Below are 27,367 nucleotides of genomic sequence, written 5' to 3' on the forward strand. Positions count from 1 at the left end.
CCTTATACTTAGGAAGATTTTCCTAATATCTAACCAGAATCTCCCTTGCTCCTTCAGTGGGCATGGAGAACAATTGATCACCCTCCTCTTTATAACAGTCCTTAACATATTTCAGCACTATTAGGTTCCCCCTCAGTCATCTTTTCTCAACACCAAACAGGCCCAATTTTTTTAACCTTTCCTCATAGGTCAGGTTTTCTAAAACTTTTATCATGTCTGTTGCTCTCTTCTGGATGCTCTTCAACTTGTCCACATCTTTTCTGAAGCATGGCACCCAGAACTGGACACAGTACTCCAGCTGAGGCCTCTCCAGTGCCCAGTAGATTAGAGCAGTCCAATTATCTCCCATGTCTTACATGTGACACTTCAGTTAATACATCCCAAAAAGATAATAGCCTTTTTCACAACTGCATTACATTGCTGACACACATTAAGTTTCAGAGAGGTAGCCGTGTTAGTCTGTATCAGCAAAAATAACGAGGAGTCCTTATGGCACCTTAGAGATTAACACATTTATTTGGGCATAAGCTTTTGTGGGCTAAAACCCACTTCATCAGATGCATGGAGGGGAAAATACAGGAGCAGGTATAAAAACATGAAAAGATGGGAGTTGCCTTACCAAGTGTGAGGTCAGTCTAACGATGTCCTGCACACAGGTCGCTGCCATTAGTTGTAAGGGACGTGCCTATATCCCGGTTTGGGACGAAAAACTGGAACATAGGCTGTGTCAAGTGGACGGGCCAGAAAGTTCACAGACTTGGGTGTGTTTTCTTAAAATAATGGGAGTGGGGACAGGAGGATTCTAAAATTCTAATGAAGTGCATATACCTTGATGCCTGTCAATCACCAACACCACTCCTAGAATCGTTTTTAAACTATAACTTTGTGTTGAAGTCACCTGTTACGAAAGGCCCGAAATAAGGAGCGATTTGGTGTCACTTTGCAACAAACCCCTCCTGAAGCCAGATCCTCCCTCTCCAATTCTACTCCTCAGACTACAGCTCTGTCACTACAGTCATGGTGCACTGGGGGTAGGTATCCCAGAGTCTTTCACCTTCTTCCCAAACCCACCCTCATCCCTGTCATAAACAGATAGCTAAGGGTTAATGTTTTTTTACCTGTAAAGGGTTAACAAAGGGAACCAAACACCTGACCAGAGGACCAATCAGGAAACAAGACTTTTTCAAATCTGGGTGGAGGGAAGTTTTTGTTCTTTGTTCTTGTTCTGTTCCCTCTCTCGGCTCTGAGAGTGATTTTTCTATCTCCAGGTTTTTCTAATCTTCTGTTTCCAAGTTGTAAGTACAAGGATAGTAAGACAATAGGTTTATATTGTTTTTTTTGTATTTTCATGTGTGTAGTTGCTGGAATGTGTTAAATTGTATTCTTTTGGAATAAGGCTGTTTATTCACATTTTTTCTTAAGCAATTGACCCTGTATATTTTCACCGTTATACAGAGACTATTTTTAATGTATTTTTCTTTCTTTTTTATATAAAGCTTTCTTTTTAAGACTTGTTGGAGTTTTTCTTTAGTGGGGACTCCAGGGAATTGAGTCTGCACCTCACCAGGGAATTGGTGGGAGGAAGAAGTCAGGGGGAAAATCTCTGTGTTAGATTTACTAAGCCTGACTTTGCATAACCTCTGGGTGAGGGGGAGAGAGATTAGATCTCTTGGTACTTGTGTTTCCAGGACTGGAAGCAGGGAATCTCCTAGGGTCGTCCAGGGAGGGGAGCCTGGGAGGAAGTAACAAGGAAACAAGGGGAGGGGCTATTTCCCTTTGTTGTAAGACTCAAGGCATCTGAGTCTGGGGGTCCCCCAGGGAAGGTTTTGGGGAGACCACAGTGAGTTAGGCACTGTATAATTCCTAGCTGGTGGCAGCAATTACCAGGTCCAAGCTGGTAACTAAGCTTGGAGGTTTTCATGCTAACACCCATATTTTGGACGCTAAGGTCCAGATCTGGGAAGAAATGTTATGACAATCCCACTCTCCCTGGTGGCATTACCGGGGGGAGCGTCACGGCTGACGGGAGTGGTGCAGTGTAGGATTGCAGCGGGGGGGCTGCCGGCATGGCTTCGGTGTGCACCTGCCCGACACCGCCACCTTCTCAGCCACAGGGCCTTGGCCTGGGCATGAGCCTTTCTGGCCATGAAGTGAGGCGCTCTGGCCTTTTGGGGAATTTGAGCCCTCTGATTGGACACCCAGCCTGCTTGCCCGCCTCTTGGGGCAGAACAACCAATCAAAACTACTGCAGGCTGGCTCGCTGGTGCGCTCTCTCTCCCCTCAGGAGGGGGAGGGGGAGGGGGAGGGGTGGCCCCATCCTCTCCTGTGAGCAATGGGGACAGGATGGCTCCTCTGCCCCCTGCAGCATCGCCTGGGGAGGGGCACTGGGGGGTGAACAGCCCATGAGCTGCCCCCCGCCTGGAACCAGGAGGGGACCCCACTGCAGCCCCTAGGCCTGGAGAGGGGTGTGAAGAACCCAGGAGGAGCAGAACTGAGGCTGGGGGGCTGAACTTGGGGATGGGGACTGAACTAAGGGGGGGCAGAACTGAGGCTGGGGGGCTGAACTTGGGGATGGGGACTGAACTAAGGGGGGCAGAACTGAGGCTGGGGGGCTGAACTTGGGGATGGGGACTGAACTGAGGGGGGGCAGAACTGAGGCTGGGGGGCTGAACTTGGGGATGGGGACTGAACTAAGGGGGGGCAGAACTGAGGCTGGGGGGCTGAACAGACAGGGCTGAGGGGACTGAACTGAGGGGAGTTTGGGGGGGCTGAACGGAGGCGCACAGGGAGCTGAACAGATGGGGCTGAGGGGGCTGAATGGAGGGGGACAGAGGGGGCTGAACTGAGTGGGGATTGAATAGATGGGGCTGAGGGAGCTGAACGGAGGTGCTGGGCACTGAGGATGGCTGAACAGATGGAGATTAAGGGGGCTGAATGGAGGGGGACAGAGGGGGCTGAACTGAGTGGGGATTGAATAGATGGGGCTGAGGGGGCTGAACAGAGGTGCTGGGCACTGAGGGCAGCTGAACTGATACAGGTAGGAGGACTGGAGGGCTGAACTGAGGGGGTGGGAGCTGGGGGGCAGAATTAATTGCTGGGTAGAGGACAGGCAGATGTGGGAGTAAGAGCTTCTGCAGTACAGGCCAGAATCAGCTTGCCCAATAAATTTGGGAGAGTGGACAATAGTGGTTGTCCACACACACCGGGGATGGGCCAGGGGAGATCTGTGGAGGTTGGCAATACAGTACTGATGTCTGTGTGTCCATGTTGACGCTGTGCCGATATAGGTCCACCATTCGGGTTTTGTGCCACTGAAAAACCTGAAGGATATTTTGGTGATAGACACACATGAGTTTGGATGCGTGGGTGCCGCCACCGAAATAAGATGAATTCTACTGGTGCAACTCTTGTGTCTATTGTATTCTATTCTGTATAGAGTTTTACAGGAATTAGGCAGGAAAAAGGAAGAGTAAGCACTAAACCCATGTGAATATCAAGAAATGGTGCCCTCAAAGCCACTGCAACCATAACCTTGCAGAAATACCAGCGCGAGAGGTGGGCTTGGGGATGGGGAGAGTGAGAGGCTAAGCGAGCTTAGTACCGATCCTTGCAGGTCTGCACTAGAAAGCTCCACCTCGACATGAACTCACGCATGCCCCCCACTGAGTCTCAGTATCTCACCCTGCAGGGAACAGTGTGACTGTCTTCCACTTGTGCCTACAGCCACACCTGAAACCCTATTGTATATAGCTTCTTCTACCCCCCTCATCTCCATGGTATCTGAGCAGCTTCAGTAGAGTGCATTAAACAAAGTGACTAACATCTGTCACATGTTATGTGTTCTCTCATCCTCTTCCCAGGGGCCAATTGTGTGTGCAGAGGAATGTTCTGTTTTGGTAGGGTTTTTTGTTTGTTTGTTTTTTAATACACATTACTCTGTCAAATAAATGCATCTTGCATTTGGAGCAAAAGGTAGTGGATTTGTAACGGTCCTTCGTTCCTGTGGGCTACAATAGTTCGCTGCTCAGTGGGGGTGTCACGGTATGAAGAGTATGATTATGTATAGGGTAATGGCTAGGAATGTAGAGGACTCTACTTTCCGTAAGTGCTTGAGGACAGAGTGCACTATATGTGGAGGAAGGATTAAAGCTTGAATTATGCTCTCTCTGTTTTTATGCTTGAACACAGAACACTAGGGCAGTTTGTTCCATAGTCTCCGACCAGTCCCCAGGAAAGCTCTGTGTCCCACACAGAAGAACCTTACCCTTATTGCGGAGAGTTCCATCGTGCCTGAGCAGTGCAAGTGTCGACCACTGTCTTCCTCCCAGGTCTTTAGGCTCTTTTAGATGTCTTGGGACCAGGCCATGGAGTTCCTGGATCCCTGCCATCTCTTGCAGGTGAGATGGCAGTATCTCATGGTCAGCGGTTTTGACTGCTGCAGAGACCTGGTAAAAGCCCCTGCTTCAGGGACAGAAGCCTTGATAAGTTAATTGTTTCCCAGCTGTAGCTGATCTTTGGCCCTGAGATATCTGCTGTCCATTCCCATTGGCTCCTTTAGCAGGGTTCGGTTTCTACGACAATGTGAAATGATTAAAAAAACTCTGTAAATTCCCTTGTGCTAAATATCCCATATTGTTTCTTATTTTAATATTGGTTGTTGAATGCAACAGACACCTCTGTGTATTACATGCTGCAGCTGCCTCTTCTCCCCCATCACAGGACTCACCACTGCTGCATTGAAGAAATGGGAGTGCAAAGAGTTGCATTCACAGAACAATCTGTGAGAAATAACCATCCAGTGGTTCTACCGATCCTTGTTCTTTAACTGGCTAATAATGGCTGACAACCAGCTAAGGTACATATATTTCCATACTACGTAGTTATTGCACAGAGTCAGTGTGAAGAGAATTGTACGTAACTGCACTCTGATTGGCTGAGATAATTTCACTTTTCCACTTCCGTCTGATGAAGAGTAACTTTTGCAGGAGGAAGAAGTTATGCAAAAAAGAGAGATGGGAGGAAACTCATACAGAAAATACACAGGAAATACATGGATAAAAGAAGCACAGGCATATTGTGTATGGCAAGAGAGGAAAAATCAAAATCCCTGTCAAACTGCAAGAGTACATATAATGTTGAGTGTCATGACTTCAGTTAGGAAAGCACATACAGTATCCTGTAGCGTAAGTGCTCAGATGATACAATGATGGGCAACAGTACAGAACTCTACACTAGACCCCAAATCAGAGTGGCAAACTCTGGCATATTTTTAAAAAAATGCAACCACGTTAAAAACTGTATACAAATGAAATTTTATTGGTTAATTTCTAAATGATTTGTTATTTGTAACACTACAGTATGCAGAATTCTACACCAACTGTTGTAGCGAGACTGCAAATTAGCTCAGTGCTGTGATGTGTAAACAATACAGCACTTCCTGTTTAGCACTTCAGAACTCAACATTCAATACTGGGGCTCCAACATTACTGAACAAACATAACAACAGTCATGTTTATTCCTTGCATACTTTCTATTTTTCAATGCAACTTTGAGTTGTTCCCTCCCTTTGTCCATTAATATAATTCAGCTTTAATTAAATAAATAATTTTTACATAACTCATCAAACAAAAACATTTCACTGACTCCATTCTCTAACAAAGTTATGCCACCAACACTACGTATAAAATTATATTGGCAGATTCTGAGCATGCCTCCCATTGACATCCGTAGGTACAGCATCAGGCCTTAATTCCACAGTCACTGGTATTGGTGTGTTCTGCATGTAAAGACTACTGCCTTCCATCCCAGAGATGGCTACATATTGAAGATGGGGCAAGTGACCATGCTATGCTATATGGGCCAATCTTGCAATCTTTACTCAGGCAAAAATCCTATGTCCCAATCCTGCAGCCCTTATACAAGCAATTTTATTTACTTCAACCGAGCTACTCCCATGAGTGAATACTACTTGAGTGAGTCAGAGTTCCAGGATCAGGACCCTTAAAAGTCTCTTGGTTTTTGGGATCTTTGGATGCAAGGTGCTATGTAACTGTCTTAATTTATTATGGGCCGGATCATCCTCTCTCACAGTCCATGGGAGGAAAGTCTCGGGGAGAAAATCTCAGCAAAGACATCCCATATTACCCATTGTTCCCACATGAAAAAGGCTCTGGGGCCTGTCCATAGAGGTCCAGTCCCTTTGCACCAGCTATGGCCCTAGTGACCCCAATGGAGCCTCTCTAACAGGACCTACCCTGGCAGTGGTAGCCCCAAAATGTCCAGAGGAGGCGCTACACAATAGATAATACAGCTTGGAGGTGTATCATAGGACTGGACAAGGGATCCTGCCTGGTCTAGCCTTCTGCCTTCTCATTTCTTCCCCTAGTGTGGAATAAGGGCCAATGGAGGAGGACTGTCCAGGGGGCCTGAAGAGAAGGGGTCGTGGTACGGGGAGGGTGGCTGAAGCTCCCTTTCACATGGGTGTGGGTTGTTCCATGAGCAGTGTCCCCTTCATTCACAAATCTATACAGGACAGTCTAGGCCTGTGGATGAAATTCACCCTGGGGCAGAGGACTATTTACATCTCACTGAAGCCCTGTTCTGAGGACAGGAGTGGCACATGGACCTTGTGCAGGCCCTTCTGCTCCAGAGTGAATTTCACCCAGTGTGAACAAGCCCCAGCAAATATCACATGATTATAAAAGGTACAAGTCTCTGCTGATTGTATATTGTACATATACAGAGATGAAAAGAAGGGAGACTTCAGGTGAAATATACGATTTAAATGGTTAATATGTGTCATTGGCAGTTACCGCTTAAGGATGGCAATTTGCTGATTGCTTTTTTCCTAGAGAAGATATTTCTAAACCATTAAAGTTTTTCCATTGTTACTTTATAAGCAGATTGAAAAAGAGGTGCATATAATCTATCTGACTGGAGTCCCCTGAGAGATACGTAATGTTGTTTGGAAAGAAACACTCATATTATGTTCTACTAAATAAGCATATCCACTCTGTCAGACAAGTAATAGCACACAGGGCATGGAAGGCTTAAATACATATGATACAGATGTGTACAGACATTCCACAATGAGTAAAGGTGAGAACAAAGTGCACACAGTAACAGCTCCAAACTTTGTTCTGTTTCTGTTCTAAGGGCTCATTCTGCCCCAGTTAATAAATAACAAAATATACAGAACTAAATACAAGAAAACTAAAGATGCAAAGGAACATAAATATTGGAAACCAGGATTCACTTTGTTCAACAAAGTTGGGATGGGGCCTCCTGCAGTTCTGTTCTTCGTGGCAGGTCACTTCTCAATAGAGTTTAAACATACCAAAGTATGTGTTTCCATGATCATAGTTCACTTGAGTCGAATCTGTCACATTAACAAACACCATGTCACCTTTCCGGAGTTCAAACACTCCTCCCAGGTGAGTGGATTGTAGGGCACAGTAAACACTGGATGAGCTGTGTGTATCCTGTCCCTTTAATAAGAGCCGATCAGATTCTGATGGTAGGTTCAAATAAATAAACACTGTAAATGGCGCCCCAGGTGCTGTCTTGGTGCAGAAGCTGACCTGGGAGTAGATGTAGTAAAGCCCTTCTTTTTCCACCTTCAATGTCCCTCCTTTGTAAGATATCAGGTTGCTCATAGGGGCATACCCAGTTTTCTGCCATTGTAAAACTGTGGAGGGAAAAATATCACTTTTGAGTTGAATGAGTCAGAAATCATATTAAGAGAAAAAAATACCATTAGAACATTTCGTGTGAATGGAATCAGTCCCACCCCGAATCTCTCTTGTCTGTTTAGACTGTAAGCTCATTGTAGTAAGAACTGTCTCTCGAAGTGTATCTACAGCATGTAGCAAGATAACTGCTCCCCAGCACAGCTTCCCAGACTCCATCCTGCCCTTGCCCAGATGCTCCTCCTCTGGGGCCATGAGCGCTACCCACAGCACAGCACAGCCTCCCTCTTTCTGTGCTCCCTCTTCCTGCTCTGGGAGAAAGGGGATCCTTGTTCTTCATGGCAAGTAGTTGTATCAGTTGTCATCAGGATTCTCTGCAGCTTGAGGTCTTCAAACCACGATTTGAGGACTTCAATAACTCAGACATAGATGTGGGGTTTGTTATAGAAGTGGATGAGTGAGATTCTGTGGCCTGCATTGTGCAGGACAGGGCCGGCTTTAGGAAGTGCGGGGCCCAATTCGAACAGTTTCGATGGGGCCCTGGCAAGTACGATTTAAAAAAAAAAAAAAAACCCCACACATGTAAAACACATGGGGCTTGTACTCACTGGGTGGTGCTCCGAGTCTTTGGCGGCACTTTGGCGGTGGGTCCTTGACTCGCTCCAAGTCTTCAGCAGCACTGAAGGACCCGCCGCCGAAGTGTCACCAAAGACCCAGAGCAAGTGAAGGACCCGCTGCTGAAGTGCCGCTGAAGACCTGGAGCGCTGCTAGGTGAGTAAAAATTAAAAAGGCGCCTGTAGCCAGGGAAGGGATTCTTTCAGGGAAGGGTGCAGGGCCCTCTTAGGCGCGGGGCCCAATTTGGGGGAATTGGTGGAATAGGCCTAAAGCCAGACCTGGTGCAGGAGGTCAGACTAGATGATCATAATGGTCCCTTCTGACCTTAAAGTCTATGAGTCTGTGAGGTACAAGCGGATGGGAATTATTAGAGCTGGATTGGGAGCTCTAGGTGGATATTCTGTCCTTCCCCTATGCGCTCTAGCGGGATCCCAGCACTAGAGTGGCCTTTTGCCCTGCTGTGTTATTTATACACAGGAAGGAAGTTGGGTTTTTTTGGTTCTTAACCCACACTGTCCCCTCTGATTGACCTGGTGTGTGGCTTAGCATTTGGCCTTCTTTACGCAGCAGAGAAGTAGTCATGGTTATAATACGTTTTGCTACAAATAATAAACACAAAAAGCCAGATTCTCAGCTGGTGTAAATGGGCATAGCTCCACTGAAATCAATGCAGCCTTCAGGTGCTCGGGCATTGCCTATGAGAGGAGCTGACTCATAGCCATGAAGAGTCCCTCTGAAATGAATGATTGTTTTTATGTTATCAGGTGTGTTCAACACCCAGGTGCCGACATTTGTTTCTGACCTGTACCCTGTATTTAGATTCCCCCTTCCATTGCCCTCTTCCAGCTACTGAAGAGGGTGAGAATCAGATGAGGAAGTATAAAATAAACTTGCTGCAGGTTTCACTCTACAGTTGTAGTGGGTGCCTCCGAGCCTAGCAACTTATGTACCATAAATGTTCTTGTGGCAAGACACAAATCTCCACCAACAGCATCTGCAGCACTATCTGCTGCATGCCAGGCTGGGCTGTTGTGTGTGCACCAGTTGCCACAGCTAGAGGGGGTGAGTGGAGGTGCCAAGGACATTTTCAGAGTACATCCTTACTCAGGTAAAGTACCCATTAGATCAAAGAGAGCTGAGTAAAAGAGCACAGGAGGGGCCTTTTCTTGGCTGACTTGTACAACCACCTTGAGCATCGTCAAATAACTAAACTAAAATAACTAAAAACCCTCTCTAATTTAGAACATGAAATATGACAAGCAATCAGAGTACACACCTACACAGCCTCCAGCAGCGAGTATCCGGGCCCCAGGCTGCAGACTTGGTCTCACACTACAGCACTAAAAACTGCTGCGTAGATGTTGCAGCTTGAGCTCTGAAGCCCACCCTTCTCCCTAGGCTGCAGAGCCTGAGCTCCAGCTGGAACCCTTTGGATATGTCTGCCCAGCAGCTAAATGCTCGTGGCTGGCACCTGCCAGCTGAGAGGCTTGCAGAGCTTGGGCTGCAGGGCTGTTTCATTGCTGTGAATATTTCTGGGCTCGGACTGGAGCCCGGGCTCTGGGACCCTGTGAGGTAGAAGGATCCTAGAGCTCAGGCTCCAGTCCGAGCCTGGAAGTCTACACAACAATGAAACAGCCCGAGCCCCACGAGCCCAAGTTGGCTGGCACAGGCCAGGCATGAGTGTCTAGTTGCTGTGTAGACATACCTTTAGAGGGCTTTTTTTCTCTGCGGGCCTGATCCTGTGCCCATTGAAGTCAATTACAATGTTCCCATTGACTTCTCTAATGCAAAATCAAGTCCTATTGAAGTCTACCGAGCAAATACTCATTTTCAACTTTAAATTAAAAAAAAGTCTTGATTTTTTTTCCTAATAGGAAAAAAAGAGTGAGAATCAGGTAAGGAAGTAGAAAATAAATAACTAAGGTTTTTGAAAGTTTGCTAGACCTGATGGAGTTCTGAGAGTGGCATTACAGCACAGAGCAGAATTTAAACACCCACGGTCTGTTCTGGATTTAGGGCACACAAATAATCCCATTGATGGTTATGACTGTTCCAGAGCAAGCTATATGTTGAGTGACCCTCTATAATCCAGTGAAGAGAATAGAATGAACTCCAGCTTCAGATATTAATATGAAAATAATATCCAGTATCAGGGTTTCTAATTACCTCACAAAAAACCCAACCCTGGAGAAACTGAAATACCATTCACTGCAATGGGAGCAGGATGGGTATCTTGTCCTTTAATAAGAAGTTCTGTTAGTGAAGGAATAATTCAGCATGGGATCTATACATAGGCATGTTACTGTCTTGTTTTCTTTTTCCCTAATGGCTGAGTCTAAGCACTGAGTTCCAGCCAAACTAGTTCATTTCTGAGTTTTTGTTAGTTTACATTATAATATCTATAGGATTACAGGGAGTTTTTTTGTGATTTTCATCTGATACTAAGGTTTCCCCAAGGCTATGGGTTGAGCTATAAAGTGGAATAAAGTCTGTGTGAGTTGTAGCGTCAGAGATGGAAAGAGCAATTTCTGTTTACTGGTAGTTACTCCAGAGTCAATCGAAATGTGCTTAGGTTTAGAGATTTTTACCAGATTATAGGTTTGATCTTGCAGACGCTTACTCATACACCTTTGCTCTTGCAGGCTGTCTCCTGGGCCAGGACTACTCTAGAAAATTTACCTATTGCTGACAATTAGTGCAGCCGAACCAGTGATGAAAATGGTATAAATGCAAGTGTAGACAGGACCACAACATATTGAGCAGTTTCAGAAAACTGTTCTAGGTAAATGTAATTGAGATGGTACAGAACATGGCTCTGTGGTGTCTATACATTCATTATAGTGACTAAGGATCTGTCTACACTACAGTTAGACACCCGTGGCTGACCTGTGACAGCTGTCTCAGGCTCGTGGGGCTCTGGCTAAGGGGCTGTTTAATTGCAGTAGAGAGGTTCAGGCTCAGGCTACAGGGCCCTCCCACCTTGCAGGGTCCTAGAGTCTGGCTCCAACCTGAGCCCAAACATCTACACTGCAATTAAGCAGCCGCATAGCCTGAGCCCCGTGAGCCTGAGTCAGCTGGCACAGGCCAGTCATGGGTTTTTAATTGCAGTGTAGATATACCCTTTAAAGCCAGTGACCACCAGCGCCTTATCTAATGAGTGTTCTCACTGTTGATATCAAAGGTGGGAAATTTTAGGGGAAATGTGGAGACAGCCTTGAGAAGAGTGAGACGCTTTGCATGAGTAAGGACTACACTCATGACAAAGGGTTTGCAGGACTAGGCCTTATTTTGCCTATGCCTTGGGCTATTTCAGATTCTGCATATGATGAACATTACCCTTCACTTAAACCAGCCCTAACCCTCTCCGCTCACAGCTGACCCTGACAATCCCTGGTATGATGCTATTCTTCGTTTAGCATTTTTCTTGTAAAATGACCACCAGAAATAATGTTACAAAAAGCGCACACACACATATACCACACACACACACTCTGCAAAAGGCACACAATCCTTGTAGGCATCCTCTGACATGCCCTACAAGATCAAATGTATTTTAGCCAGATTGCAGCAGGAGCGTGGTCCATTTGAAAACAATGACATTATTTCCTTTTCTTAATGAAAATTTATTATTTATTTCTAGGAAACATTAAAATAAAAAAACACAGAAAACAACCAGGAATGAAGCAAAAGGAAAAACGTTCATTGCAAGGTTTAGTTTATGTTGTCACCAAACTCCTATGCTAGAATTATTGTCTTCTAACTCTCTGTAGCCCTTCAATTACACTTCACATAGGACCAAACTGAGCCCACCTTATTCAAGTGCATTGACCCAGTGGAGTTCAGTGGGCAGATACGCATGAGTAAGGCAAGCAGGAGTTAGCCTACATGCAATACCATCATACTCAAGAATAATACTCTACATAGTTACCGCTGTGTTTGATTCCCTGAAGAGCAAAACCCCACACAGGAAAATGTGAGCCCAGTGGCTAGAGCAGAAGACGGGGACTCAAGAGATCTGATGCTATTCCTGGCTCTGCCACTGGCCTGCTGGGTGACTTTGGGCAAGGATTGACTCCTGGGAGACTCCACTAGATATGCCCTCCCAATTATTATAATAATTAGTATGATTATTTCACCATTTATAACTCCCAGTTTCCTTCCCCACCCCTCTGATTTGTGAATAAGGTCTGGCAAAGCTGAGTTCCTTACCTGATACTTTCTTGGTGCTGTTTTTGAACCCCATTAGGTGAGCTGAAATTGGTTGCTGCCTGTCATCTGCAATCAAACAAGGCCAGTGATTTATTCATGTATTTATCCTTATTCGTTATCTTGGGCGGTACAGCAACTGCCCTGGACGCACTGTGCTGTGTAATAATATTAAAGTACTCAAGAGCCAGAATAATCAGGAATGATTTTAAAAAGCCCCACCCCTGACAGAAAACTTCCCTGTCTAATAGAGTTAATGGCCCCGATCTTGCAATGAGCCCTATGGAAGCAGCCCCCTGTGCCCATGCTGAGACCTGCAGGACCAGGGCCTAAATTAATATTCAGTCAAAAGTCTGACCAAACAAAACCTGTACAAATTTCCATGTGTACAAATGCAAATTCGAGCTTTGATGGGCACAGCAAGATGGGGACTTTCAGCTCAGAGTGCCTTGGTGCTGCCCTGAAAGGCACTGACAGCAGAGACATCTCATCAAACATCAAATGTAAGGTTCAAATGAAGTGACAGATGGTGCATTAAATAACCAACTCCCAGACCCTGAAGGGCTGGCTGGCATGCTGAATTACCAATAGGTTGCTTGTGGGTCACACAGTGTAAAGGTGTTATGCGCTCACAGAAACCAGCCTCACCCAGACAGTAGGATGCTGTGTACTGCAGCACTAACCACTTCAATAAGCCTTACCCTAACACCCTCTGCTTGAGGTGAGCAGGGAATGTCTTCACTGCAGGGTTAGCTCAGGCTCTGACTCAAAGGTTGCCCCTAACTCCCCTCCCTTCCACAAGCAAAAACCCTTTCACCCAAGTTTGATGGTGCTTTCACCCTGGGTTAGCTGGGCTGGCTGGGGGTGATGATTAGAGCCTGGGTTCCACTTTCACTCGGGCTGGTAACGTGCCCACTTTGCAGAGAGGACACAGGCTAAATCACTCAATGCTGATAATCCTCCAATGCCTTCCCATAATTCCCCATGTGCCTAGAAGGACAGACAAATCCTCCCACAATTTACTGGGAAAAAATTATAGAGTGGCTCAATTTACTGCAGTGCCAAGCATTATGAGATGTGCCCCCAGAAGTCCTAGTTACACACATGGGTGAGTGTAGCATCAGTGAGGATGCAGTAATACAGGCATAGCTTTGCTGTGTGGCTGCTCACATCTGAGCTAGACTAACTTGAATGCTCGGACTCAGGTGCTAATCACCTGGGCTAACTCTGCAGTGAAGACATTCCCTTATAGGAGCCCAGTCAAGATATGACAGATGCACCAACAGGAATCCATCAGGCAGGACTGTAAAATGCACACCACCAATAAGTATTTATATGCATGCCACCTTGATATTCCTTCTGTATATGCTGTGTTTCAATCCTCCCTTTGGTTGCAGGTGTACAGCCCCACTGACTTCAAAAGGGCTTTAACTCCCTGGCTTTAATTAGCAGCAGGAACTCTTCAATTTGTTTGGTATGAACAATGGCCTCACACAGATGATGGGCATACAATACATAGTAAATAGTTGGTAAAATATTTTCTGCCTACGTAAACTGAAGGATTAGCTGCATGGGGGCACTGGCAGAACAGTGCTTCGTTACTGGCTTTTATACCAGCAGATTTAGCAATTCAGCACTTTTTGGTCACTTTCCTGGTAAGCACTTTCTATTCTTCTGACATCTTATCCTTCTTAGGTTCGTAGAGATGTTCCGCTGCCTCATGCTATCATGATATAATAACATTGAAAGAACCAGATGCTGAGCAAAGGATGCCTCAAATCTTGTTCCAAAATGACACTGCAAAGCTAAAGTTTGCCAAAGATATTAAGATACTGACTCTAGACCTTCTGAACCATAAGGAACAAAACCTGCTGCATGGTAGCGTTGCCATTGACTTCACTGGGAGCAAGATCAGGCTCCAAGCACAGTGCAGGCCATTCCCAGATTTCCTATGTTATCTTTGATGTTTTCAGTGATGCAAAGAACATTGTCTCTTGACAGACCTAGTTTCCACTTTATTTCGTTTAGTAAAAGTTTCCAGAATATCAAGAAATGTACCTTTTTGCATTTCAAATTTTGCATCATCCTTGCTGACTTCTGTATCCTAAAACCAGAGCGTTAAAAAAGGTTATTCAGAGATTTGAAATCACATTTAATTAGTGTTCCAAACATAGCACATCTCATCCTACAATGTATGTGTGATAACCAAAGGTATCAGAATAGTACCCTTGGAGTTATCTCTGACCATATAACAATATTCATAGTAAAAGGACACCAGCATAACTAAGAGCAGAGTTTGACCTCTAATATTTTAGATTTACATGAAACTTATCATCCTAAAGGATTGCAGGGCCATACGAAAGGAAAGGCAGCCAATTCGGGGAGCTAGAAGGTAGGACAGCATAATGAAAAATAGTGGCAGGGTGGGGGAACCAAACCTTTACTCATATGTAAATATACATACAGAGCAAAACAGTTTGACCCTAAAGGTTAATCCATATTAAACTGCATGTTATTCCTTTTGTCTGACAGGAGGATGAAGGGCTGCTTGCATTTCAAATCAGATGCCTAGAACACTAAGGCATCCCCTATCTACCAGCCTCATTATACAGTAAAAATTCCATGAGTAGAAAAAGATTGGAGAATAGATCACCCCTTTTTGTTTTTCTGGCAACCACTCTGACCTTGCATTAGCAGAATCACTGTTAGTACATAAACAAAGCATAGCACTTGTGGGGGACAATACAGTGCCCCTCTAACAAGTGACATTGGTTATTACTGTTTGGCAAGGTTTGAATAAAAGAAATTGACAGCTCATCATCATTGAGTGTAATCCTCTTGGTTCTCTCTAGTGCCTGAACTACCTTATCAGTGTTTCTGATGTATGGAGAGAGGATAAGATAAATATTTGAGAAAGCAGAAAGAAAAATGCCAGTAAGTTCCCATTTTCATCAACTGTGTTGTGAAATCTTTTCTTCCCTTCAGTGCAGCCTATTGGAATTCATTTTTATGGTAAGCAGTATTTTTCATTGCTTTGGTACAGCAGATATTTAAGACCTACTACTGACCTCATTTATTCCTGTTCCCCAGCACTGTATTCAAAAGGTGTTAGTGAGGTTACAATTTCGCCCTGAGAGCTCTTTGGCTCTCGGTTCTGAGATACCTATCACCAGAACTTGTGAAAATAGCTCTGCTGAGGTCATGTGCAGCAGAGTTTTGACTTTCCATTTGTAGTTCACAATTTAAAGGGCCTTTGATTTTAGTTTTTATATTATTAAAATGCTGTGACAGGAAAGGTGTATTTGAAAACACTTAGAAGAATGACTGTACAGGGCAATTCAAGAAGTGTGAGGCTTTCCTAAAAGGCTATAGCATAGAGCTGCAATGCTGGTCTCCTCCAGCTCATACATGTGACTAGAAGGTATTCAGAACTGACGAGGCTGGTCAGTTTCAGGCATGATTTGCTTTATTAACTAGAGCCTGATTGAAAACGTTCAGAAGGACTCTCATTTGACTTTGATGGGCCCCTGATGGGCCTGCCACCAGAATCCACTTAATGCAGGTAGAAAATGCCAAATTATTATATTTACGGAACAGAATAAACACTGCTAATTAATTATTCCAAGAGATAGGCAGATTGAGGGCGCATTCCCCTAGTCTGACACCAATTCAGAGTTCATTAGCTGGTTCTCTTCACCTATTCTATCCACTGGGAAATGCCAGAAGGAACTTACTGACTATACCAAATGGATCCTAGTTAGTGCCTCGTCAATGAGCTCATAGTTAAATACCTGAATTTAAAAAACCCCATGATGATCTGTGTCCATGTAGCTGATATCAAACATCTGGAGCCCTGTGCTAGCTTAGATCTGTGTGTGGAATTCTCATTAACATTAATGGCACTGCACTTCCATGTGCAAACCAAGGACTGCATAACATAAAGCGTCTATGCTCGAGCAGAATTTAGACTCAGATGTGCTATGCACACTGTTCTCACGCATCTCAAATAACCTGCTGCCTTGCTTCTTCATGAATAGCAGACTTTTTTCTAGCTGCCAAACAGTATGTGCTGCACCTCACCCCCAGAAATCAAAATGAGCACAGTGTCTGGGCTCAGTTCTCAAGCGCTTTGCAACTTGTGTAGTCATTGACACCTGTGCAATGTGGGTGTAAAAACACTACCAAATCTCACACTAGTGACAGCATTTTACACCCACCTTCCAAAGGTGTCAGTAAGGTGCAAGACAGTGGAGAATCAGGCCGTCTGCGTACTGTTTAGCACACAGGGTTAGATCCTACCAGCAGCCCACAAATGGAGCTCCCTCCAGTTCTGCATGAAAGCTGGCATCAGAGCAATGTTAATGAATCATAGGACTGGAATGGACCTTAAGAGGTCATCTAATCCAATCTCTGCACTCATGGCAAGACTAAATATTATCTAGATCAGTGGTTCTCAAAGTAGGGCCACCGCTGGTTCAGGAAAAGCCCCCGGTCGGCCGGGCAGGTTTGTTTACCTGCCGTGTCCACAGGTTCGGCCGATTGCGGTGCTCACTGGCCATGATTCACTGCTCCAGGCCAATGGGGGCTCGGGAAGCAGCGCGGGCCGAGGGATGCGCTGGCCGCCCTTCCTGCAGCCCCCTTTGGCCTGGAGTGGTGAACCATGGCCAGTGGGAGCTGCAATCGGCCGAACCTGCGGACCCGGCAGGTAAACAAACCGGCCCAGCCCTCCAGGGGCTTTCCCTGAACAAGTGGTGGCCCTAGTTTGAGAACCACTGATCTAGACCATTCCTGACACGTGTTTGTTTAACCAGCTTTTAAAAATCTCCAATGATGGAGATTTCACAACCTCCCTAGGCAATTTATTCCTGTGCTTAACCACCCTGACAGTTAGGAAGTTTTTCCTAATGTCCAACCTGAAGCTCTCTTGCTACAATTTAAGACCATTTCTCCTTGTCCTATCCTCAGGGGTTAAGGAGAACAATTTTTCTTGGATACAATATGAGATCAACTTGCAGGGCGTCGGCTCCAACACTCCCACTAAGCCGATGAGAGTTAGGGTTTCAATGTCCTGAGTGTGGTACTGAGAACACAACCTCTTCTGTATCCTTTTGTAGCTACTGTCTTGTTTGTTAAATAATGGGTGAGATTGTTGTTACATAATGTAACTCATTTTAATGTAAAAAAGAGCAAATATCGTGAAGGGCTTAGAGTGACCCAGTATTTTGTCATCTATATTTTTCATGCTTGGCGCATTGCAAATATTGTTCTGGATAATGTTACTCCTGTGTAATAATTATGATGTGTTAAGTGCCACTGGTATACCATGCACTGGGGTGCTGGAACTAGGAGTGCAGGAAGTGTGGCACCACACCTTGGCTTGAAGTGGTTTCCATCATATACAGGGTTTATAGCTTTGTTCAATGGCTTTTAGCTTCCCCTCTATAAACATTGTTCCAACGCCACTGCCTTGCACTATATTTAACATGGAGGAGACATGATCCGAGCCCTCTGGAGCTCACACTCTAAACAGACACAGTAACTGAACTCCAATATAATTGAGCCTTTCCTATATCTTTGTCTTCAGTACATGATAAATAATGAAATCTCATTTTATCCTATGTCTGTTAAAAGTTTCATTCAATGCAGACGATTGTCAAACTTTCTAAGATAAACATTCCATTGTCAGCTGGAGCAGATTGTGTGAGTAAAATTACCCACAGGTGTTTGTGTTTGTTTGTACAATCAGGCTCTATAATGTTTGTTTTAATGGGCCAGATTCTGATCACACTTACATTATAATAATTCTATTTACTTCAGCTGAGTTATTCTGAATTTAATTCTAGTTAAAATGGGATTAGAATCTGGTCCAATATGTGGAAGTGTACAAATATTACTTTTTAAATACAACTTTGCAATATTGTGTGTGTGTACATACATATGTGACATTGCCAATCTTTATCAGCCTCTTTGTTTATTTAGTAGCATCTTACCTTGACTAGCAGATCCTGGAATCTGTTTATGATCTCCTTACAGTCCAATAATGATGAGCTCACACCTTCTGGTTTCCGACATTTTTGTATTCTTCGGAGGAACAAATAATCTTCTTGTAAGCTCAACTCCTGTTCCAACTGTCAGTGAGATAATAGAGAGGGTAAACAGAATGCTAGAGGCCAACAGACAAAAGAAAATAAGCTCACTGTATTCTGAAACGTCTCATGAAACAATAGATCCCTACACCATACCTCAAGCGCCCAACCCTGAAGTCCATACTCAAGCAAAGTTCCCATTAACTTCAATGGGAATTTTGTCCCTAAAATGAATAACAGCAATCGAAACTTGCTCTCAGATCTTTTGTATTAATTTTAGGGCTGTCAATTAACACATTTAACTCATGTGATTAACTCAAAAACATTGATCACAATTTAAAAAATTAATCATGATTGATTACACTTATAACAATAGAATACCAACTGAAATGTATTAAATATTTTTGGGTGTTTTTCTACATTTTCAATATTGATTTTAATTACAACACAGAATATAAAATGCACAGTGCTCACTTTATTTTATTATTTTTATTACAAATATTTGCACTGTAAAAATGATAAAAGAAATAGTATTTTTCAATTCACCTCATACAAGTACTGAAGTGCAATCTCTTTATCCTGAAAGTGTAACTTACAAATGCAGATTTTTTTTTTTGGTTACATAACTGCACTCAAAAACAAAACAAACTTCAGAGCCTACAAGTCCACTCAGTCCTACTTCTTATTCTGCCAATTGCTCAGACAAACAAGTTTGTTTACATTGGTGGGGGATATTGCTGCCTGCTTCTTATTTACAATGTCACCTGAAAGTGAGAACAGGCATTGGCATGGCACTTTTGTAGCCCGTGTTGCAAGATATTCACATGCCAAAAATGCTAAACATTCATATGCCCCATCATGCTTTGGCCACCATTCCAGAGGACATGCTTCCATGATGATGATGCTTGTTTAAAAAATGATGCATTAATTAAATTTGTGACTGAACTCCTTGGGAGGAGAATTGTATGCCTCCTGCTCTGTTTTACCCGCATTCTGCATATATTTCATGTTGTAGCAGACTCGGATGATGACGCAGCACATATTCATTTTAAGAACACTTTCACTGCAGATTTGACAAAACACAAAGAATGTACAGATGTGAGATTTCTAAAAATAGCTACAGTACTCGACCAAGTGCTATCCAAAATCTGAAGTGCCATTCAAAATCTGACAGGGACGAGGTGTGGAGCATGCTTTTAGAAGTCCTAAAAGAGCAACATTCTAATGCAGAAACTACAGAACCCAAACCACCAAAAAAGGAAATCAACCTTCTGCTGGTGGCATCTGACTCAGATGATGAAAACGAACATGTGTCAGTCCACACTGCTGTGGATCATTATTAAGCAGAACCCATCATCAGCATGGGAGCATGTCCTCTGGAATGGTGGTTGAAGCATGAAGGGTCATATGAATTTTTAGTGCATCTGGCACGTAAAATCTTGCAATGCCAGCTCTAACAGTGCCGTGCAAACCCCTGTTCTCACTTTCAAGTGACATTGTAAACAAGAAGCAAGCAGCATTATCTCCTGCAAATTGTAACCAATCTTGTATGTTTGAGTGATTGGCTGACCAAGAAGTGGATTGAGTGGATTTGTAGACTCTAAAGTTTTACATTGTTTTATTTTTGAATGCAGGTTTTTTTTTTACATAATTCTACATTTGTAAGTTCAACTTTCATGATAAAGAGATTGCACTACAGTACTTATATGAGGTGAATTGAAAAATACAATTTTGTTTTTTACAATGCAAATATTTGTAATAAAAAATAAATATAAACTGAGCACTGTACACTTTGTATTCTGTGTTATAACTGAAATTAATATATTTGAAAAAGTAGTAAACATCCAAAAATATTTAAAATAAATGGTATTCTATTGTTGTTTAACAGTACAATTACTCGTGATTAATTTTTTTAATCTCTTGACAGCCCTAATTAATTTACATTTTTCCCCTTTTCAAAAGGCAGAAGGTGAGATTTCATCAGTTGCTCTAGGTATCTGTGTGTGAATTTTGATGAAGAGCTTGATTCTGCCACCCTTAGTCATGTGGAGTAGAACCTTGAATCAGTAAGAAGTCCCACTGAAATCATTGAGGCTGTATTGGGATGGAAGAACACAGACTCCTGTGCCAATACACATTTCAGTGATTGGAACAGACTTCTGCATGATCTATGCTAGTGGATCCAAATGCAGGGTCAGACTCACTACTCATCATGAGTAAGGGTGGCACATTCAGACTCTTTCTATGGTGTACAACTGCATTTCATCTTCTTTTAGACCAAAACAGTCGATGTCATAACTCGGAGAAGAAATATTTTGTTGTGATAACTAGTCATTACATTCATTCAGACTGTGATGCTTTGTTTCTCTTGAGTAGGACCATACTGCACAAGTAGTTATATTCAAATCAGTGGGACTACTGCATAGTAAGGTACCACTCAATGTGGGTACAGAATTTACTAACTAATCCTCTGCATGCAAACTAACCCAGTCTTAATCTTCCAGACTCTTTTGCCTCTTGTACTTTAACATTTGGAGCCCAGCTCTACATTCCATGATTAGGGATCAGTATTAGCTCATTTAAATTTACATTATAAATGTGCAAAAATCTTTATTTTTAATTTCAATGAGAAAATATTGTCTGCATGCCTTTTAAGGAGAATACACTTTATTTTATACCCAATTCGGTTGTTTTACTTGATATATGAAGCACAGCTGGCTCACTTACTGTACATCATTTCTTTTAATACCCAGTTTAGTTGTTTTACTTGATATATGAAGCACATCTGGCTCACTTACTGTACATCGTTTCTTTTACTTGACTAAAAATTAGTTTTAGGCAAGCGACTATAAGCATAGCATAGTCTGGCTGCAGTTTCAATAAGAGCAAACTTGAACAGTTTTGAAATTTTGAATTCTTTAAAAAATATTGTTAGAAGCATGAAGCAGAATAATTTGGATTATGCTTATTTAAAAAAACTCTACTCTCCTAAAGTGAAACTTACTATAAAATTATCACAGGCAAATATTTAAAAGGCTTTTGAAATCTCTTCCTCTTGCTAGGTATCACTGTAAAGCTCAATACTGCTGAATCTAAAATACTATCACAAAATAAAAGATGTCACCTCACTCCCGATGAAGCGCATAGAATAATTGTCAAACTGTTCAAACCAACCCAACAAATATATCATTCTACTGTCACTGTATTTAATCTGATAAAATAAGCAGTTTAGTTTGATATAATCTATAGTGCCCTTTGCTATGCTATTATCATTTTGTTAATTAAAGTGGAAAACTCTTCATGACAACGTATCTTTTATTAAGTGGAAAATTAAGGCATAAACAAGAAGGTTATGCGATAAATGCTGCTTCTATGTAAGTGCAACTATTTGCATTATTCTGCCTCATTTTCCGCTGTTGTTAATTAGTTTTCTTTGAGCTAAATGTAAATCATTGTTAGAACCAGTCCATTTAACATGATCATGTTTCTAACCTTACCTTATCCAGCTTCATGTGAAGATATAAGCAAAAAAGTACAGTCCCAATAGTCTGTGCTATAATAAATGCAATAAGAAAACACATAAAAATTTTCATGGTGTTAGGTGAGCTGGTACTGATAGGTCGAGGCGTCGTTGGACTATAAGATTCGTTCATTCTCTGTTCAAGTGGCTGTGGCCTCCCCTTCAAAAGCAGGGTGCAGGAGCAGCATGAGAACTGCCTCGCTAGCACACTACTCAAGATAGTTAAGGGATAGATAGTTGTGACAACCCACACTTCCTGGAAAAAAATCCTTCGTAGTGGGTAGGTTTGTTCATTACCATCTCCCACAACAAAAAAGGGTGACTTGAACTTTCTTTTTTCATTCACTTCCATACTTTTTCCTATTGTTCTATCAGAAGTCAGTTGAATGTTCTTATTCCATGTATTCATACTTGCCTAGCAATGCTCCAGAAAATAACTTTATTTTTTTCCTACTGAGGACAAACATTTCATGGCTGATGGCTTCAAAGAAATGAGGAAAACAAATCCACAAGCAAAGCTGTTGAATTTCAGTGTGGAGAGTAAAAGATTGGGAAACAGTCAAACCAACACACACAAAAAGTCTTACTTTAATTTTTGTTTTCCTCAGTGAGGAAAGATGGTTTTGTAAGTAAGGACCTAGATAGGACTCAGGAGATGTGAGTTCAGTTCCTGGCTTTATCACAGTCTCTTCCTTTGTGACCATGGGCAAGTTGCATAATCTCTCTATGCCTGACCTCACTGTTTGTGAAAAGGGGGGGTAATAATACTTCTTGTATCTGCTTTGATGGTCTCTCTTTAGGGCAAGGAATGTCTCTTACCATGTGTTTGTACAGCACCTGGCAAAATAGACTGCCAGGCTTGGTTGAGGCCTTTATGTGCTATCATATCAACAGCCATAGTCTTGGGTTCTACGTCTTCTAGTATCGATTTACTTTTATAGCCAAGTTTTCAATGAATCTTCTGACTTTATGGGATGGCAGAGTTGGTCTTAGGGAAAATGGCATCCTGAGTGAACTTGTATTTTGGTGCCCCAACCTCTGCTGGCTGCCTGTGCTCCTCACCCATCCCCCCTGGCACCCACTGCCTCTCTGGGCTCCCCACCCCTCCCGTCACTGCAGGGCCCAGCTGCCTCCCCTCCCCATTGCCCCAAGCTCACTTCTGCTGCCTCAAACCCCATGCCCACCCCGCTTCTTGCCTCTTGACTATGGCGCCCTCCTGTCACAGCACCCTGGGCAATTGCCCACATCACCCACCCATAAGGTCTACCCTGTGTGACAGAATGTCCACCCCACACAGGTCTGAAGGGGTTAAATTAGGCCAATTAACCCAGGGCTGCCACTGGAGTAAAGCCCAGGTGTACTCAGGCCTAATTGCTGATGATGTCCAGCTGGTAGAGGACTCAGCCAGGTTTATAAAGACAGGAAGTTGGCTTCAGGAAGGAGCTGTGGGGGAAGTAGTCTGTAGTCACTCCCTCAGAGAAGAGAGGTGTATTTGGGGCTACGATGCCAACTAGCCTGTGGTTGCTCCCCGGGAGGAGGGAGTTTGGGCTGGTAAGCCTAGAGCAGAGGGGTGCCAGAAGGTAGAGCTGGGAAGTAGGAAGGAGTCATGAGGAACAGCAACATGGTCTGGGAGCGTATAGGCCATCTTTGCTAGAGAATGGGTCCCTGAACTGGAACCCAAAGTAGAGGGTGGGCCCGGGTTCCCCTACCAGCCACTGGAGGAGTGACACAGTCAGGGCAGTGAAGGGAAGACTGCCATTTTTATAGGGAGGGACTTTGATATCAGAAGGGATGGACTATAATGACCTGGTTGGAGGGCTGAGTCATGAAGGAGCACTCTGAGTCCATGGGCGAGGAACTCACAGAAGGGGGCATCAGAGCTGAAACTAGCTAATCCCCAGAGCAACCAGTAGGAGGTGCTCCAGTGGTGAGTGGACCCGATGACACTTGCACAATTAGGTGACAATCCTGCTCACATTGAAGTCCGTGGAAGTTTAGTAACTGAATTCAAAAGACCAGGTCTTTAAAGAGAGACAGTACTTTGGAAATCCGGTCCCAGCTGTTCAATAATCTGAGGGCCAAATCTTGGAGTCCTTGCTCAGGCAAAACTCTCTAGGCTTTTCACTGAGATCTCCAAGAAGAGGGGCAGTCCCCCCCACCTAGGTATGGAGAAGCTATCCACAAGCATCACCTTTTTACTCCCGCTGTCTTGGGAGTGAAAGCATTGATGAGTGACCTCATGCTGTTGCAAACTCACTGGCCATATTCCTCTCCTTTCCCTCCACCCCACCCCATCACCTGATGTGGAGAGAGCTGTTACAGAGCAGAGACTCTTGGTATCAAGATCCTTGCCATGACCTTTCTGCAACTTGACCCATTTAGGGAGCAACCAAAGCTCATGAGTGCTAGCAGTTGGGAGAGTGGGATCAGTACTTATAGTGAATAACAAGCCCTCTATTCGTAGAGAGGAAAGTTGGTCTCATTGTTAATGCACTGGCCTGGGATGCAGGAAATCTGCATTCATTTCTTGGCTCTGCCATAGACTCCTTGTGTAACCTTGGACATGTAGATCCAAATGTCACTGAATTTCTCTGGGCCTCACTTCTCCAGCTGTAACAAGGAAATGGTATCCCTTAATTTTCTGTCTTGTCTGTTTAGCCTGGAACTCTTTAAGGCAGAGACTGATTCCTAGTATGTGTTTGTACAGTGTCCAGCCCAATAAGGCTTTGGACTGAGATGGCCCGTTTCAGCACTGCTGTAACAAAAGCATGGCAATCCTGTGGGCTCCTAAACCATTAGCAATTAGTGGGATGGAGTGTTCGGATTTTGTGTGGTAGCTGAAAGTGGATCACACCATCGCAGAGAGGTAGGTCTGCAGTAGCTGTAATATGGGATTAGCAGTTTGCAACATAAATCAAAGGGTTAGATCTCTTGTTCAGGCAGCAATCAAACCATCATATAAAGTTGTTAAATGCAACAATCTTATCTGATGTGCACATGGCAATTAAAGAGCCGGATCCTGCGGGAGTTTGAGTGCTAGCTGTGAAGTGCTGAGTGCTGCTCCACTCGCATTGACTGCATTTGGAGTTGAGGATGCTCAGTGCCTTGCAGGGGTGCTCAGCACCTTGCAGAACTGAGCTCGCAGCTTCCTGCAGCTATACACCCACTCTCCAGCATCCTGTCCTGTGTGGTTGGGGAGCTGTTTGCTGCAAATGCAAATGCTGGTAAGCACAAGTACCAGTGCCACCAACTCAGTTTGACCTTGGGCAGGTCACTGAACCTCTGTATCTAAATTTAGAATCAGTAAAATGGATGCCCTAATACTGCCTGAGACTTATCTCATATGATTGTAATAGAATAGCAGCGGAAGGCTGGCCAGCCTTATGGTTAAGGCACTAGCTGTGGACTCGGGAGGTCTGCATTCAGTTCCTAGCTCCTCCACAGATTCCTGCATGACCTGAGGCAAGTCCCTTATCTCGGGGTTCCCCACTGGTAAAATGAGGATTATTATCCTTCTCTATTTAGATTGTAAGATCTTCAGGGCTGGGACTGCCTCTTACTATACATACACATAAAGCTCCTGGCAGAACAGAGATCTAATCTTAGCTTGGGCCTCTCAGCACCACCATAATGCAAAGAACAGCAATTCTGGGCTCATTCACAAAAAACCTTGCTGCAGTGAACTGTTCCAGGTCAAGTTTCTTCTGCACACCTCGAATCCGATTTAAACATTACCTTTGCTTTTCTATATGACAAAAGTTCCCCATCCCAGTTAGCCAAACCATAGCCCCTTCTTCATTCAAAAGCCTCTTGAATCACCCCATCCTCTGCCGAGGCCAAAGGAAGCGAACTTATAATTTAAAAGATGCAAACAAAGAGAGCCCCCTCCTTCCCAAGTTACCCCACCTCTGGGTTTCCCAGTGTATCTTGTCTTTGGGCTATCTTTCTTTTGGACAAACAGCTCTTCGGGGATGGGACTATTACTATTCTTGCATATTATACATGGATAAGCCCACTGTATGAACCAAATATTATTATTATATGCATTATGGTAGCAATAGAGGGCCTGACACACACCCCATTGAAGTCAGTGGAAAGATTCCTGTTGCCTTCAATGCGCTTTGGATTTGGCCCATTGGTCCCAACTGAGTTCAAGGCCCCATTTTGCTAGGCATTATACACACACATTGAGAGTAGCTGGAGACTAGCAGTTTGTTTCTGTTAAACTCAAGTTGATTAAGACCTTTGCAAATGCTAAACTGGACACTCAGTAAAGATTGTGCTAGGACACAAATGTTTATGCCTATTCTAGACATGGGCTGAGAGAGAGTTGCTGCCCCAACGAGTTTACAATCTAAATAGATAATGCAGACAGAAAGTAGGTTCAGTGACTGCCCCATTTTACAGGTGGGGAACTGGGCTCACAGAGATTAAGTGACTTGGTCACACAGGGAATCTGTGGCAGAGCCTGGAATCAAAGGCAGGTCCCTGAATACCAGCCCAATGCCTTTACTACAAGGGCATCCTTGATCTTTAAGCACATGTGATAGTAACCTCAATTTTCCTGACTTCTTCAAAGTTTCTTCTGAATTTGACTAGTTTTTAAAGAAACTGTTTAAATGAGAGAAAAAAGTGCTACATTAAGTCGTTACTTAATACTTTCCCCGAATCCTTCAATGTCAATAATGTGTGAAACCACAACGAAGCATTTTATAAAGAACAGCAGCTGAGGTTTTGCACAGATATTCCTAAACCCTGGCTGTCACCTGCAGATGAAACTCATTCAAATCATCTTTTGGATAAGTACCAGCAGCTATTTCACCGAAATGAGCACAGCCTCTGAATAACACCGGAAACTCTTAAAGCCCTTGACATGCACCCTGCAGGGAGGAGATGGTACTTTCTAGAACTTAACTCAAAAGGCCCAGGATTTCAAAAGTGGTTTAGGGTGGCCTCCATTTTTGGTGGCCCAACATGAAACTCTTAAAGGGGTCTGACTTACAAAGGTGGGTACTCAGCACTTTCTGAAACCAGGCCCCTTTCTGGTGTTGCAAGTTGAATACCCAAAATCACTAGTAACTTTTGAAAGTCTTGGCACAAAGTCACTTGAACAATGACTCTATGGGAGAATAGTGCATCTGGGATTCTGGCAGCAATTATCAATGCCCCCCTTGAGAGAGGGAAGGTTGACAATTTCTCTTAAAGAAGTCTGGCCTCTGCTGACTTGAAGTTGGCAGTCTGGCCAATCACCA

General features: G+C 43.7%; 1 protein-coding gene across 1 annotated transcript; it reads right to left on the reverse strand.

Annotated features, from left to right (window-relative positions):
• Positions 1 to 5,316: 5,316 nt before the first annotated feature.
• On the reverse strand, positions 5,317 to 22,303 carry CD40LG (CD40 ligand). Its single transcript, XM_030576385.1, has 5 exons — positions 22,093 to 22,303; positions 18,500 to 18,637; positions 14,568 to 14,613; positions 12,513 to 12,578; positions 5,317 to 7,687 (listed from the first exon to the last, which is right to left on the reverse strand). The coding sequence occupies exons 1-5, from the start codon at positions 22,246 to 22,248 to the stop codon at positions 7,317 to 7,319; spliced, it is 777 nt and encodes a 258-aa protein (XP_030432245.1). The 5' UTR covers positions 22,249 to 22,303; the 3' UTR covers positions 5,317 to 7,316.
• Between the last annotated feature and the right edge of the window lie 5,064 nt (positions 22,304 to 27,367).

This window comes from Gopherus evgoodei, chromosome 9 (genome assembly GCF_007399415.2).
Source record: "Gopherus evgoodei ecotype Sinaloan lineage chromosome 9, rGopEvg1_v1.p, whole genome shotgun sequence".
Lineage (NCBI taxonomy): Eukaryota > Metazoa > Chordata > Testudines > Testudinidae > Gopherus > Gopherus evgoodei.